The sequence below is a fragment of the Eleginops maclovinus genome, chromosome 15, assembly GCF_036324505.1.
Source record: "Eleginops maclovinus isolate JMC-PN-2008 ecotype Puerto Natales chromosome 15, JC_Emac_rtc_rv5, whole genome shotgun sequence".
In the NCBI taxonomy this organism is placed as follows: Eukaryota; Metazoa; Chordata; class Actinopteri; order Perciformes; family Eleginopidae; genus Eleginops; species Eleginops maclovinus.
Genome location: NC_086363.1, coordinates 15,588,262 through 15,603,980, shown reverse-complemented (window position 1 = coordinate 15,603,980; position 15,719 = coordinate 15,588,262). Strand labels below are relative to the sequence as shown.

The window sequence follows — 15,719 nt, the reverse complement described above, 5'->3', positions numbered from 1 at the left end:
CTCTCCCTCCGCTCTTTTCACTCTATCTGCACCACTTTATCATTCAATTAAATCCTCCTTTGTCTACATCCACTTCACTCTCACGCCCCGCGCACCTCTCCGCAGCATCCACCTGTGTTGTTTCCCTCTCCTGACCTCTCTTCCACCCTCCACCCTCTCCCTTCGCTAACCTCTGTGTTTCCGGCTCCCCTGCCCATCCCCGTGGATATGTCAGCGAGAGGTACCATTAGTCGTCTTTTTTTCCTTTCTTCCGCTTGCTCCCTTTTCTCTCACTCAGCATACCCCACCTCCACCACCACCACGCTCCCCAGTTGATCCGGGCAGGTTGGCTTGCGGAGCCAGCGGACTGTGTAAGACAGAATAATTGGTTCACCATAAAATGTAAAAGTGTCATTTTGAACAATGAGGTATGGGGAAGTGGAACAAATTGGAGGCCGGATTCGGAACACGAGCAGGAAGGGGAGGCGTGGGGTGTGGAGTGAGGGGGTGAGGAAAGGAGAGGGAGAGAGTGGAGGTTGTTCATTTGCATTGTGAAGAGAGTCCATTTCTTGTGAGGAGAGTCCATTTCTTGGAGAGAGATGCAGCACCTGTGCGTTAGATCTAACCTTTCCGGAGCCAACAAATAATGTAATATAATCAATTAATCTGACAAATATATTCCTGATTAATTGAGTGGTGCATTGGAGACGGATTTTTGTAGGCTGACTTGAATTTGGCAAAGCAAGGGGTCCGTTCGACAAAAAACGATGCAATTGAGTTGAAGCGCAAATGCAATTGGTAGAATTGTAGTGCGAACGCAATGCTTTAAATGAACTACGTGCACAGCCACTTGTTAGCAGCCGCCGTCTTTAAGTTACGTACAAGCTTCCGACGTTTAACAGTGAGTAATTACAAATGTATTATTTCGAGGACAACACAACGCAAACATCCCTTAAGCTTGTATTAACCACAGACCTTATTTTGAGAATCTGACCAACAACTCTTTGACAACATTGAGTTGAAGACAAGGGGGCCACCAAGTGATAAAATGCTAACTCATTCCTGGTTTTAAGGCTTATTCCTCTTGTTTGGTCTATAAAATGCCATAATAAAAGGGGACGTATACAGTAGATCCGTTTCACTAGCCTAGGCTAACATCTTTGACTGTTAGCAACCGCGTTTTTAAGTCACGGAAAAGCTCCTGCTATTTATCAGTGAACATATACAGACGTATTTTTGGCGTCCAACAAAACGCAAAATATTCCGTAAGCTTGTATTAACCACAGACCTAATTTGAGAATCCAATGAACAACTGTTTAAATAAAATTCACTTCAAGACGAGGGAAGCCGGAAGTGCTAAAATGCTAACTTATTCCTGGGATAATGACTAATTCCTGCACCACTCTATCTCTTTAATACACTATAACAAAGGGCACCATATCCATCAGTTTTGCTAGTCCAAGGTCATATGCTTACCATTTTTTCCCCACTAAAGTTAAGTCGGTTAAACAAATGTACCTAAATATGCTTTGAATGCCTCTAAATGTCACCTATGATTGAATGACAAGGCAGTCTTTCAAGTCGCTGCAAGCTTCATATCATCCTTAAAGGAATGGAAACCAGCGGCTGCCTGGAAAGTCAAATGGAAATCAATCTTGGAATTTATGGCGTGCTGTTGAAATTGGCCAGCAGCGACTCAAAGCAGGCGCACAGCATGTACAGTATGCACAATTTGTTGCTAATGGTCTAAAACATGAACACCACTTGTATGCTCCTTTAACCTCTCAAATCGTCAGTAAAGCTGCAAGATCCACAGCGCCGGTTTCCAAACATATTAAACACGTCGGGCTGAATTAAGGAAAACGTGTGTAAGATTAGTCCCCAGACATCTGTAATAATTCCATTTGACGTAAGGGCACAACAAGGAAAAAATAGTTACTTATTTACCATAAGCATGACAAGCAGTCTTTGGAAATCAAAATCTTAAGGCTCCCTCAATCAAAGCTGATTAAATATGTATAAAAATAAAGTAAAGAAAAAAATAATCATTTAAACACAAAAATGTAAGTTAAAATGAGGGATCATTTATAAAACAGTAAAGTAAGGTTAGACAGGAACCGCAAATGAAAACTGGAATATAGTAAGGGCATTTGCATAATGAAAAGTCTTTATATATATGCAGGAGTTGTACAATAACTATATAAAAGGTACAGCAGCTTATATAATCTTGGGTTTGTACAGCATTCAAATTTGACTTATTATAAATCATTTACAATATTTTTTAACTTTAAAGCCACTTACAGTGATACATTAAAGGGGAAGTCAGGGTTCTATGGGCTAGGGGTGATGAATGTTACTCTTTAAAGTTATATTTAATAACTTGCAATAATAGGGGCAATGTTGAACACTGCTTTTGCACTTTTTATGACATGAGACAACAAAGGAATGCATATTGCCTCGAGCCCGAAGATCACAGCTGTTGAAAATGCGTATGTAAATCAGGGATTTGCCAAAAAAAAAAAAGAAATCTGAGATTTCAACTGTAATAAAAAAGTCTTTGTCATAGATACAATGAAGACAGTTTTGACAACATGCAGACATTTCATGCAACAAGTTGAGTAAGACACAAGAATATCAACAGAGGAAGGCCTTGGGACCCGACTGAACACTTTGGAAAACAAAAGCTAGTAAGGAGTTCTTGAGTTTTTCAATGAAGTAATTAACAAACTTCACTTTGAATTGTATCCACATATACTCCATATACTGTTCAGTGTGCCATACATTAGTATACACAATTCAGTAAACATTAATACTCATGTTAAATCCTTCAACAACAACACTGTTGGGCATTTTAGGTATGTTTTTAGGTAGGTGAGGTAAAAAAGTAATATTTTGATTAAAATTAGGCATGTATTATTGAGTAATATAGTTTGAATTTTAAGTAAAGTAGTAAGTAAGTAAATAAAAAATCACTAAATCAAATGTAGTGTCTATAAAAGATCTATTTTTTGAACTTTTGATTTTTGTTGTATGTACTTTGCTCCCAAAAAATGAACTTTTTTCTTTACAGGCAGTATAAGTAAGACAAAACAAAGCAACGTGCCTCATATTCCTTCAATCTAAAAGCATTTATTCTTTACTCTCTGTTGAAGATGAGCCGCTTCCCTTTTTGACGTCTCTTTGACCGCAGTAGGGGCAATCAGTCTAACACAATATCTCTGAAGAGCTCTCATTCTCAAGAATATTATGTTATGAAGTGTAATGACGGTGTGGTTGCGCCGTGTCAAGGACCGTCTCAAGCAGTTCTACGCACTCAGAAGTGTAAGATGAAGGGAGGGAATGAGAAGCTGTAAAGAGGGGGAGAGAGAGAGGGAGGGAGAGCCACGATGCTTCTTTGTCCTCTATACTCTTCGTCGCTCACACCTCTTGGTTTTTCATGGACCGTAATAACTCAAACCTCCTTCTCCAGCCGACCCCCACCTGCAGTTTGCCTCGCGGTGTGTGTGTGTGTGTGTGTGTGTGTGTGTGTGTGTGTGTGTGTGTGTGTGTGTGTGTGTGTGTGTGTGTGTGTGTGTGTGTGTGTGTGTGTGTGTGTGTGTGTGTGTGTGTGTGTGTGTGTGTGTGTGTGTGTGTGTGTGTGTGTGTGTGTTGGGGGGGCTGATTGTATCCTATGCATGCATTTACAAATGGGTGTAGTGGATGACACATGCAAGGCTGTTTGTGTGGAAGGGAGAAAGAGAGCATGCTGGGTAGGAGGTCAGCTCCATGGTGCATTCCTTCACACCCCATCAGCATCTGGATGAGGAGGAAGAGGAGAGGAGGAGGGGATGGATGGATGGATGGAGGGAGGGAAGGGTGTCTCAAGGGGGTTGGGGAGGAGCTTTCTCTCACCCCCTCTGTTTCTTTTATTTCTTTCTCTCACCCCCCTTGTTACAGAAATAATAAAAAAAAGACGTTATGGGGGGGTGTGGTTTTGCAGCCACGAGTTTATCCCCCTGGCCCACTACATTAAACGCACAGGGTTGCCTTGGCAACGGGAACGCCGCCATGGCAACACATTTAGTGTAAGGCAGGTGCTGTCGCACTGTGGAGCCATTTGTCGGGTGAGAGGAGGGGGAGACGGCGCAAGTAGTGAGAAAAAGGGAGAGGGGGGGGTGGGGTGGTAGGGAAAACAGACAGGCTGTTAGCGCAGGAAAAATATGTTATCGCCGTGGCAACGCAATGTGGCAACTCTCCATGGCAACAGCAGGTGGCTCAGGGCTGAAATTTGCCTTCACTGCCTTTTTTGAGTATTGCTGTGAGTATGTGTGTGTGTGTGTGTGTGTGTGTGTAGAGTAAGTGTGTGAATGTGTGTTTCCATCTCTCCCCTTGCATCTGGCGAGGTGAGAGCCACATCACAAGTGCAGACGTCCAAATCCTCTCATTCAGCAGCTTAGCCCGACATAAAACAGGACTCGCGTTACAAAGGGAACTCTCCTGATGAGTGGGCTGCTCTTTCTTTTTTTCCCAGAGTTCACAGCCTCCCCAGGTGTTTCCTCTCCTGTTTGTCTGCTTTGCGTGTGTGTGTGTGTGTGTGTGTGTGTGTGTGTGTGTGTGTGTGTGTGTGTGTGTGTGTGTGTGTGTGTGTGTGTGTGTATGTGTACGTGTGTACGACCAAGAGTTGTCAGACACACGATAATTTGCCTATGAGGAAAAAGAGAGGAGCAGTCAGACGTGTTGTCTAATGTAGAGCTAAAGACCACTCAACCTGGAAGAGCTCTTACACCCCCCCCCCCCACACCCTTTTCTCTTTTCCTCTATCCCTCCATCTTCATCCTTTTAAAATAATGGATCCACCAGCAGAACTGTATCTATTGTCTTCTCTCTCGCGCGCGTGTGTGTGCTCATATGAGTGAAGATGTCTCCATGAGAAATGCCGTCATTACCCCCCTCATTAGTGGTGCAATGATCACCTAAAGTGAGTGTGTATTCCTCCACGCGCCTCTGTCTTAAACTCGAGTGTTAAATGTGTGTGCGTTTTACAAGACTTCTTTTTTCTCTGTGTTCAATGTGTGTGAATGGACTAGTGGCGGGCGGTGGGGGTTTGTCATGAGAAATTACCCCCATGGACTACAGCGGCGAGGCTGTAATTCTCCGAGGTAATCACAGGGAATAATGGCAACAGTGGGACACCCGGGAATCTAATCACTATAATCAGAAGCACTGGCTTATGGGCTCAAATTCCTGCCTTGCTATCTGCCTCGTGATGATGGTGCTTTGGCTGCTGCAACATGATCAAATGGTTGACCAGTTTTATTTTTTTTCTCTCCCCTCCCTACCTCTTCTTCTTTGTCTGTCCTTTTTTTCTAGTCCTCCATTGTGGTCGGGGAGTCCCCTCTTCAGAAAGAACGGAGGAGTTCTCTTACAAGGTACGGTTCCACCTCAAGTCTGGTACTGTACATGTGTAATCTCCCGCCTCTTCTGTTTTCTTCCTTTCTTTCTCTCTCAGCCTCTTCCTCCCTCCCTTCCCTGCACTCTCTATGGATATGCCAACTCCAATCATCTCAATTCCAAATCCCTCTTTTTGAGAAGCGCACCTTGAGAATACCGAGTGCTGAGTTCTGACACTTGGCTCGGCGCCAGAGGAGGAGAGCTTTTTCAGACTATGGCGTGTTTGAAAGTAAAAACAGGAGAAGGAGTGATGGAGACACAGCGAGCGAGGGGAATAAAGGGGGAGAAAACTCTGATTCAAATCAGGCTAGGGAACAATCCCCTTGCCTCCTTTCCTCATTCAACAGTTTTAAACCTCCTTCTCCCTGTATTTCCCATTATTCCTCTCCTTCCCCCCCCCCCCCATCCTCCTCCCTGGTGGCTGGACGGCAGTTTAAATGGACATTCAATCCCAATCAGGGAGCACTCCAGGAGCTCACTGGGCTGCCGAGTTCTAAATGGAGGGGGAAATGGATACATTAGGCGTCTGCGGCGCGCCCTCCATCGCCGCTGATAATGGAGTAGTAATGGTCAAGGAGCCGAGGATAGTGAAGAGTGTCTGGATACCCGGACTCCCTATAGACGATGTGAGTGATGCGTCTGAGCGGGACAGAGGGAAAGATTGACGGACGGAGAGCAGGGGGGAAACTTTTTAAACGTGTTTCTGAAGGAATGGCCGGGCATGACATTCATAGGCAGCGAGGGGAAAGAGAGAAAGTTGTGTCAGACAGCCAGAGGCAAAGACAAGGAAAAAGATGAGGGAGGGGCGGCTGTCAGGAAGAGTTCGGGGCTGTTAGTGCCTCCGTTATTACTTCCATCTCCCTTTCCCAGAGCTTTCAGAGCCGAGGTGGGTGAGATGTGCTTCTCCCTGTGGCCTGGCGGAGGACAATGCCTGGCAGCTGTGTCCTTAATCCTTACCATCGGCCCAGAGTTCATCCTTCAGGAGCTCTGAATTATACAGAATCTCTCCCAAGTGTGTCTATTTTATTTAAGTACCTGCTGTAATTTAAAAAAGAAGCCCTATGCGTTCATTTAGAAACTTTATTAACCTGTCAACTGCAGAGGCGGGGTGTTTCCTAGTTAATAGAACAGTTTTCTAAATGTTTGATTTCAGCATATCAGCACAGCACAACCACTTTGAGTTCCTATGTCTCTTGAGTACATTTTGAAACTGATATTCCTTTTAAAACTACCAGAACAGAAAAGTCTGAATATTTAACTCAGATTGCAGACAAGGTTTGGCTTTTGGGCTTTTTTATTTTGCAGCTAGAGAGCTGTGGTTAATTTATTTTTTATTCAAAATCAGACCTTAGAACGCAAAAAAAACGGCAGTTTTGAGAAGTACATTTTAAGGTACTAGAGTATTTCAGTAAATGCTCCTTAAGGCATTTCCACCGTTTCGACACTGTTATTACTTTATTCTGTGAGGAACATTTTACTATACAATGCATTTTGCTACAGACTGTCAAACTTTCCACAAGTTTTAAACATAAACCTGTTAGAATCATGCTTAAATATGAATGCATCAGTAACAACAAACCAGTATTATAACTATGGCACAATTCATTTAAATGTTATCGAAATTGCAGTATGGACTAGTGCAGGATCCAAATTGCAATTTGCAAACTACACTGAAAAAACTGAACCGTTGACTGTAATTAAATGCATTATGTCCACAGAATCCACATACTTGTATTAGGCTAGATGAAAGCAATAATATTAAGTTGAACCTGACCTAATACAATTATGTGGTTGGAATAAGACATTTAAAGTCAACGTTTGAGTTTTTGCAGTGTATTCGGTAAAGGCAAAATATGTCAAAATTAAGGCTTTCCAAGTTAACGCGTTATTAACGAACTCATTTTCTTAACGCGGGTGCCGTCTGTGACCCTCGGCCCACTCCGTAGTTTAGGAAAATATCGGGAACGTTGTGGATCACAGCAGAAACACATTACAAATGGAGAAAAAAAAGTCACTGTTGAATGGAAAGTTGAGCTACAAATCCCTGCCGGGTGGTTTTCTCGAAAGGACCGAGGTAATATGTACGTGCTGCAAAGTGAATTAAGTTTCCTCCGGAGTACGCCGAGTTTAAAATATCACCCGCTGACCAAGCATAGCGCTGATGCACAGAGACCCCACAGAGGACAACATAACTAAATGGTGGCTACACACTGTAGGTCAGTAAACACTGTGGAGGATGAGGCTCTGCTAGAGTCAAAACGACCATCTTAGGAGCCTTGGAGAGCCGCCACTGTAACAAAGATTCATAACTTCGTCGCGGATTGTTGCAATAACAATGATGTTTACTGTCTTGAATAAACATAATTACGTTATTTATAATTAGTTATAATTATAACATTATAACTTATGATAAATAAACATTGTGTGGAGATCGTATTGAAACGCAGGAGACGTTCATTAAAGTTGAGCACACGAATGCGTGTCTCGTTTAATCACACAGTCAAAGTTATAAAGAAACAAGATGGCGCTGTCCTGTAAACCAACAAGCATGGGGCTCCACGTCATCGTAAACACAGATTAATTAAAGGGACCACGATCCCTTTTTACAGTTGTACTTTCAAGCATAAACCAACGGTCATACCTACAGGCATGAAACAACAGTGTGTAGAACCACACTTAAGAAGGAGGTGAATTCTGTATATTACATTCACTACAATTGTTTGTTTATTATAAACATAATATACGATTAATTATAAAGCAATCATATTTATCCACCTACAACAACTTGAAAAATATCCTTTTTAAGGCACATTTAGAACATAAAAAATGTGCGATTAATCGCGATTAAATATTTTAATCGACTGACAGCCCTAGTAAAAATATCTTAAACAAGTATTTTGGACCACAGTTTCGGCCTTCAAACGATCCTCTTAAAATGCTTTACCCATAATCACTGTAATATATATTTTAAATGATAATGTCAATTGTGTTTCCAAAAGATTAGTCCCTATATTATGCGAATCATATTGAAAATGCAGTCATTATCAGTCAAAATAATCGCAGTTAGTCATTTTCTTATTAGTCAAAGCCGTGCAGCCCCAATTACACCATAAAATGAAGGAAAATACAGAGTCTGAATGAATGGAAATACCAACAAGAACCTTATATCTGTATTTAAGTACAGTGCTACAGAGCAATGAAAAAACTGCTCTTACTGGCAGAGGAAAACATATCATGACGAGAAAAACTGTACTTCATGGGTAAAATCATTGGAGTTCTCCCTTTTCCGATTTTCAAGGCGAGATGTGAGATTTCAAATGAGCCCAAATCATCTTACCTCAAACATGAGGTCAAAGATTCGATTTTTTAAAATACGTTTAGGGGAATAGACTCAGAAATCATATAAAAGCGTTCCAAAAATACTGGAAAATGGCATGGATAGAATAAAAAGAAGTTGTGATGTAGTAGCATAGGTTTCCTGCTGGCAGTGGTGGTCAGTAACTACGTACATTACCTGTACTACTTAAGGAAAATGTTCAGGTACTTGCTGTATTCATTTCCTGTTTCTTTATACGTCTAGTCCCCTTTAATTTCGAGGAAAATTTGAGCTTTAGTTTTTACACCACTATGATTTAGAAAAATGACAAAAAATATAATCAACATCTTGTGTTTCACTGTTTTCTGAATACTTCACTCTGATTGGTCAATCACTGCAATAATACTGACCGGCTCACATTATCCCTTTTATTTTATAAATAAAGATACACTTTTTATGATCTCTTGGTAAAACAGCCACTAGCCTATATGGTAAAACAGCCCATCCTTTACCTGCTGCCACACACAGTGAGGAAAGAGACGTCTGTAAATTAGAGGTTTTTTTTGTTGTATTTTGGCTAAATCTAAATCTATTTAAATCTTAATGTCTTAAAAGTTGAAAAACGCGCTTAAAGCCAAATCCATAGTAATTTTATCTTATCATTCATTTGACTGAGACGCTGGCAAAACGGATCAGATTGGAGGCAGGGCCTAAAAAATGCAATAGCGCATGCTCTAGGGACCAATCGCTAAAGATCCCTGAAAGATCCCCATTTTTTTGTACTCAGTTTCGGTCCATTTTGTCTTGATGCGCCACTGGGCAACTCCATTGGAATGAACGGGGCCCCACCTCCAACTAGTCCTTATACATCCATACTTCAGCCTGATGACCCATGTTTGTAGCCCTGTTTAAGGCCTATTAAGTTAGCTTCATTAAGTGTTGCTTTTATTTTGCCACCCCCCCATCCCAGTAAATCATTGCACGTCAGTCAGCGTGCCTCTTTGACCCTCAGCTGGAGTGTCAAAATTGACGAGCCAGTTAGCCCTCCAGTTAATCTGCCAGCCAGTCAGTCGATCACCATAAGTATGCATCGTGCCCTCAGACTGTACTCTGTTTAACACAGATAAACAGGTGGGGGGTGTTTCACTGAGCGAGAGGCCACTTGTGTTTCTCTGCTGGGAGTGACCTTTGAACTTTTGGACCGACTGTGTTTGTGTGCACACTTCTGCTCCGCTCCTCTGCCGGCCCCGAGCGGAGACTGCAGCCTGCAGGGCCATGTGGAACTCATTTAACAGGAGAGCGGAGAGGAGGGGGGGTTCAAAGGAAAACAGGCTGGCGAAGACGTAGGAAGCAGACAGAAAGGCAGAGCAGCTGACCAGACATGGGAAAAACAAAGCCAACCTAGAGGATATTTCCTCTCCAGGAAACAGAAAGACCGAGATGCAGACAGACGCCGCTCCTCTTCTGTGTTTAAATCTCCTTCCCTCAGTGCGCCCCGCTTTCCAGCTCCCGAGCCCAGTGTTGTTGTTTTTTCATTGCTTTCAGCTTGTAAAATGTATTGCTCAATCTCAGTGAGTGAGGACGGCTTTGGCAGCGCTTCCATTCTACACCCCCTGCCCCCCCACACACTTAGTTTGTCACCTCATCTCCTTAGCATATGTCCCCGCCGCTTTTTTACCTGCGGGGCCCGGCAGTGCATGGCTCAGTCGGAAATATGAGTCACCACTGTACATGGGATGAAAGCGAGATCGATGGAGTAAGTGTGGGGGGGATCAACAGGAGGGGACAGAATTAGAAAGACAAAGAGAAAGGCTTTGCTGAGAAAATCCAACGCGAGGAGGTGGGGATTTATTTATTTAATAATAAATAAAACACGTACATAAGAAGAGAGTTGCCTGTGCTTGCGCTATGTGTGTGTGTGTGTGTGTGTCTGTGTGTCTAGGGTAAACTGTGGCGGTCAGGAGTGTGTCGCTGAGCTATGAGAGGCCATGTCAAACAGAGCTTGGTATTTCCTTTCCCCCCTTTTCCTTTCTCTCTGCTTCTCTCTATCACTTTCTCTGCTGATGCATGATCTACCACTCTGTGGCATGTGGAAGGGGAGCCGTTGCTATGGCAACCCAAAGCCTGACTGGAGCGAGGTGGGGAAGGAGGGGCGGGAGGCACATCAACCCGGGGAGACCTAATGCACTGCCCACACACACACACACACACACACACACACACACAGCCATGCAGCGAGTGATCAAGATTACCAAAGAGACTCTGTGCAGGGACCTACTTATAAGGTTATGGAGAGCAGTGCTGGAGATATCAGGGGCCGAGCCGCACTAACTGGAGTCAATAAGATTACTGTGGACACAGCCGGCCAGGGGAAAGGCTACAGCAACACACCGACTATAACAAACGACAAACAGAACCGTCATAACTCATCCACTCAGTTGAAAGAAATACACGTTGTGGGAGTGTTTTCCGGGGGGCCTCGCCGGGACAACTTGTATGTTTTAATGAGCTTGCGGTTCCTGGGGTGAATTAAATTTCTTCTCGTAACATCCATCATGAATAGAGTGGTGCAGGAAGGAGTTACCTCATCTCAAAGTGAACGTTTTTTTCAACAGGTTTTTGGTTGGATACCTGGAAAAAACAGTCTGTGGGTAATAAAAGCACTTTTTAAAAGACAAAATGAGTCAGTAAACACCCCATTTGTTAATGTCAGAGGTTTCTATTTGTCACAAAGAGGTGGTTGCAAACAAGTGACTAAGTAAGTCTAGTTAATATCATGTCAAACATTAGCCGCCATTAGCTTAGCAGTGTTGTAGTTTGTTTATATATTGCTTTTTACTTGTGGCATTTACGCTTCAACTTTTATAAAGGGAGTTTGATATGTGGAGATGATCCTTATGAACAAATGTGTCAATATCATAAATGTTTGTTTGCCAGATATCTTATTTTATGCTATATTCCAAAAACCAATGGAAAAGTCCCATTGGTTTTTGTCATGGGAACCCTATCGATGCTAACTTCCGGGCTGCTTATAAAATACTTCATCACGGCACCACTTTTTTTACTGAGATTTTTTTTAAAATAGAACTCAAGCTACAGTTTATTCAGCTATAGTTAAATGTTGCATCTGCGGCAGAATAAGCAAACAGCAGGTTGTCATGTGCAAAATGCTAACTGACCCCCGAGATAAAAATGACAGCTGTTTTACTGAGCTGGGATGGTGGTGGTGGTGACTGGCCGACCCTGAGTAATGAGAGCTTTTGGCTCAGATGAACACACGCACTCTCCTTTTCCCCTCTCTTCTCCTCTGCAACACAGACAATAAAGATATAGATATAGATTTACAGCTGTTGCAGAGTTGAAAGCATACATAGATCTCCCTTCTGGAGTTTAACAGTCCATTCAGTTTTGTTGAAAATGGTCAGGGAAGAGGAAACCATAGTCATGGCTTTGACCTTGATGGAAAATATAAAGCTGAATAAGAAAAAAGCTATTATCTGATGGTGCTTAGAAGGGGTTTTCTTTTTTATATTGAGACAGTTCTGAACTAGAAAAATGTTCCACTGTCATCAGAAATCCCAATGGACACAATGGAATGTTAAATTAATTCCTTGTGAAGTTGATTTTAAATCTTCATGGCATTACAAATTGAGTTTTTAAAGTTTTTTTTTGTTCACACTGGTCTTCTCATAATCCTAATTCTTTATTAAATAGTGAAAACATGCAAATGTTGAAGAAATTGTATTACATTTTTGAAAATAATTGTATTCTTTAGCTTGCTGAGAGTTGGATGAGAAGATTGACACATCTCATGCCCTGACTGTAAAGTGCATATGAGGCTTCAGCTAGTAGCCTGTTAGCTTAGCTTAGCTTAGCATAAGACTGGGAAAAACTATCCTGGCTTTGTCCAAATGAAAAGAGAATTATGCACGTTGGCACCTTAAGATCTAACTAATAAACACATTTTTCATTGTTTGTGTAATCTATGAAAAAGGTGTTGAAATGACACATCCTACCTTTTCCTGTTTTATGCTAAACTAAGCTAACTGGCAGCTACCTCTAGCTTGTTTAGCATACACACACAAGAGTGGTATCTATCTTCTCTCCACAGCCAGTAAATCGATCTATTCCTTAAGTGGGGATGTATTAAAAATCAAAATCTGAAATGTGACTACAGTACGCAGAAGACCTTGACAGGGACTACAGCTCTAAGTCCTGCGTCTACCAGCTGTCAGATTGGATTAGGAGCGTTGGTGCACTGCGATCTTCAGGTCTCCCCACAGATTTTCAAATGGCTTCAAGTCCAGGCTTTGAGTGGGGATACTCGAGGACATTCAGGGATTTGTTCCAAAGCCAGTCCATTATCCTGGATGTGTGCTTCGGGGTGTTGTGTTGCTGGAAGGCAAATCCCAGTTCGCTGCATTTTTTCTTCGAGGGCCTGTCTGTACTCGGCTGTGTTTTATACGATGGAGCCAAAAGTCGTGCTATGCATCGTAGTGACACCAGTTAATAAGCAGTATGTGTTTGTTCCCAGTTGAGATTTCAGACCAGAGGACTCAATTTCTGTCTCATTAGATCAGAGAAAACACTATTTGGTAAACTCCAGGTGGGTTGCCATATGCTTGTTCATTCAGCAGAGTGAAATGGCTCTTAGATGGAGAGTTGTCCTTCTGGTAGATTCTCCAGTTTCCTTGACAATTTGTTACCAAGGCCATTGGACCATTTATTCTCCTTCTTTGCTCCCTAACCAAGGCCCTTTCTGCCTGCTTAGTGCTGACCAGATGGACCATTTCTGGAAAAGTGTTAATGATGGAGCCCAGTGAGCTCTTGGGAACTTCTTCTGTCCCAAATATGTGACTCAACAAAGAGTTCCCGGACTTTACTTTAACTTTTTTCTTTCATTGTCAGTGAGGTGTCGGACTGATTAATAAACATGCATGTCTAATTCATCTATTGTTCACCTTCAAGTCATTGGTAGAGGTAAAAGGAAATGGTGGACCAAATTAGGGCTAAAACAATTGTTTGACTGGAAATTAATAGCCGGCAAGAATTTTAATAATTGATTACCCATTTAAGGTATTTTACTTTCTTGAAAAATGCCCCCATTTCTGTGGCCTGTTATTAAACAAAAAGGTAGGGCTCCTTGAACTTTACTATGTTCTGACAATCAAGAATCAATTAATTTAATAACGTTTGACACCAGAAAACTCTTTTGAGCACAAAGCAATCTTAAAATGAAATGCAGAGTTTAATTAACGTTTACATTCTTAATCATATTGTCCTCATTGATTGTAATGTTATGTCAGAAGTATGTTTCCTTGTTTTTTTGTCATATCGAAAAAATAAAAGTGAATTTAATTGTATGTGGCTCACATTTCAGTGTGTGAGTTTTATCCAAGTTTCAAAGACAAAAGCGTAATTTCTCGCACATTTTCAAAAGTGCGGTATTGCCCTTTAACTTCCAGCCGCCTGCTGCTCGGTCCTCAGCCTCAGACAGGCCGGATTCAGCCGAGCCCAGCGGTCGTTGGTAATTGAATGATTCGCAGCGGTCTTAACTCATTTATGACGCTTTCCCGCTCAATTTAACCTTGCCTTGCTCATCAATATTGCCCTGTTGGCCTCCTCAGACAGCCAGTGAAGTCTCATCGAGCTGCTCCCGGGTCTTGTCTAGGTCCGATCGAGTGTTGAAGAATCTTTCCTCCCTACTTTGAAACTGATGTGATGTGACGAGTTTGTGTCTGTGTGTATAAGTTCTAACAAGTGCTTATTTCTCTCTCTTTTAGTCCCTCGTGGTGTGATCCAAAATGGCGCCCGTGTCCGTAACCAGGCACTCTTCCCTGTGATAAGACCCCTACCTGTAAGCCCTGTGGGGAGCAGAACCTCAGCCATACGGTGGGTTGATTTGCCTCCTGTTTACCGTGTTATCAGAGGTAGAAAAAGTAAAAATACTACACTCTAAAAATACTCTATTACAAGTTAATGTGTTATTATTATTATTATTATTATTATTATTAATGTTCAAAAAGCTCTTTATGTTTCTCATACTGCCTCTGCTGCAGCACCTCTTTTCACCCTCTGTCTGAAACCAGAGCCCGGTCTGCTCTGATTGGTTAGCTGGCCGACTGTGTTGTGATTGGTCAAATGCTTAGAGCTGTTCCGCCCCTTAGCCTATCATGTATAGTGCTTTCGAGTGCTAGCCATTAGAAGCCCAAGTGTGACTTTGAATTTTAGCCTTTGCAGACCATTTACATGCACTAAAACCTATATAACACACTACAGGAGCCCCTTTAAAGCTTTCCCTCACAGACACACCCACAGGCTCACACACTGGCTCACCCACTGGCTCACACACTGGCTCACACACAGTAGCTCTCAAACAAACAAAAAAAGCACCCGTACGCAAAACAGACCTCGCACCGAAAAACTTTCCACTGATAGTTTACATAATTACATCTTTATTTTGTCCAAAAGTCAGAGGCATTCACACGCTCCTGGCGGTTCCAGACATTTCATCCAGGTGTGTTTATATAACGGTCTCACACACACACACACACACACACACACACACACACAAAAACACACACAAACAGGTTTATTAGAGGGAGAGGCCTCATGATTCAAAGAACATTCGGAGCATGCTTGGACATGCACATCCATCATAGCAGCACAAGAGTGTGATGGCCTGCGCCGCATAATGAATTAAACATCGCCAAAGTCTCACTAAAGGTATGCAGTGAATATTTGATCACTGTAAGGGGTGCGTGTTTTTCTTATTAGATATTAATATGCTAACTCTCGTTCTGAGGGTGGAGGAGAAATGTCCAGGGGTACAGGGCAGGTTGCAGAAGCTCCTTTTTTGATTTATCGCTTGTCAGAAAAACACCCCTGTCCTTTAACGCCTGACAGAGGAAAAAGTGTCCCCTGACTAAAAGAGCAACAACATGTGTTGCACTGTAATGCAGCGGCTGATGTAAAGCGGGGTAGCGGCTAAACT

At 42.4% G+C, this 15,719-nt stretch overlaps 1 protein-coding gene across 1 annotated transcript in view; it reads left to right on the top strand.

Moving 5' to 3' along the window:
- The window catches only part of ches1 (checkpoint suppressor 1), a 65,910-nt gene that overhangs the window by 45,389 nt on the left and 4,802 nt on the right, over positions 1–15,719 (top strand). Inside the window, exons 4-5 of the mRNA XM_063902243.1 lie at positions 5,329–5,387; positions 14,509–14,617. Of these exons, the coding sequence (XP_063758313.1) occupies positions 5,329–5,387; positions 14,509–14,617 (168 nt within the window). The remainder of the gene's footprint in view (positions 1–5,328; positions 5,388–14,508; positions 14,618–15,719) is intronic.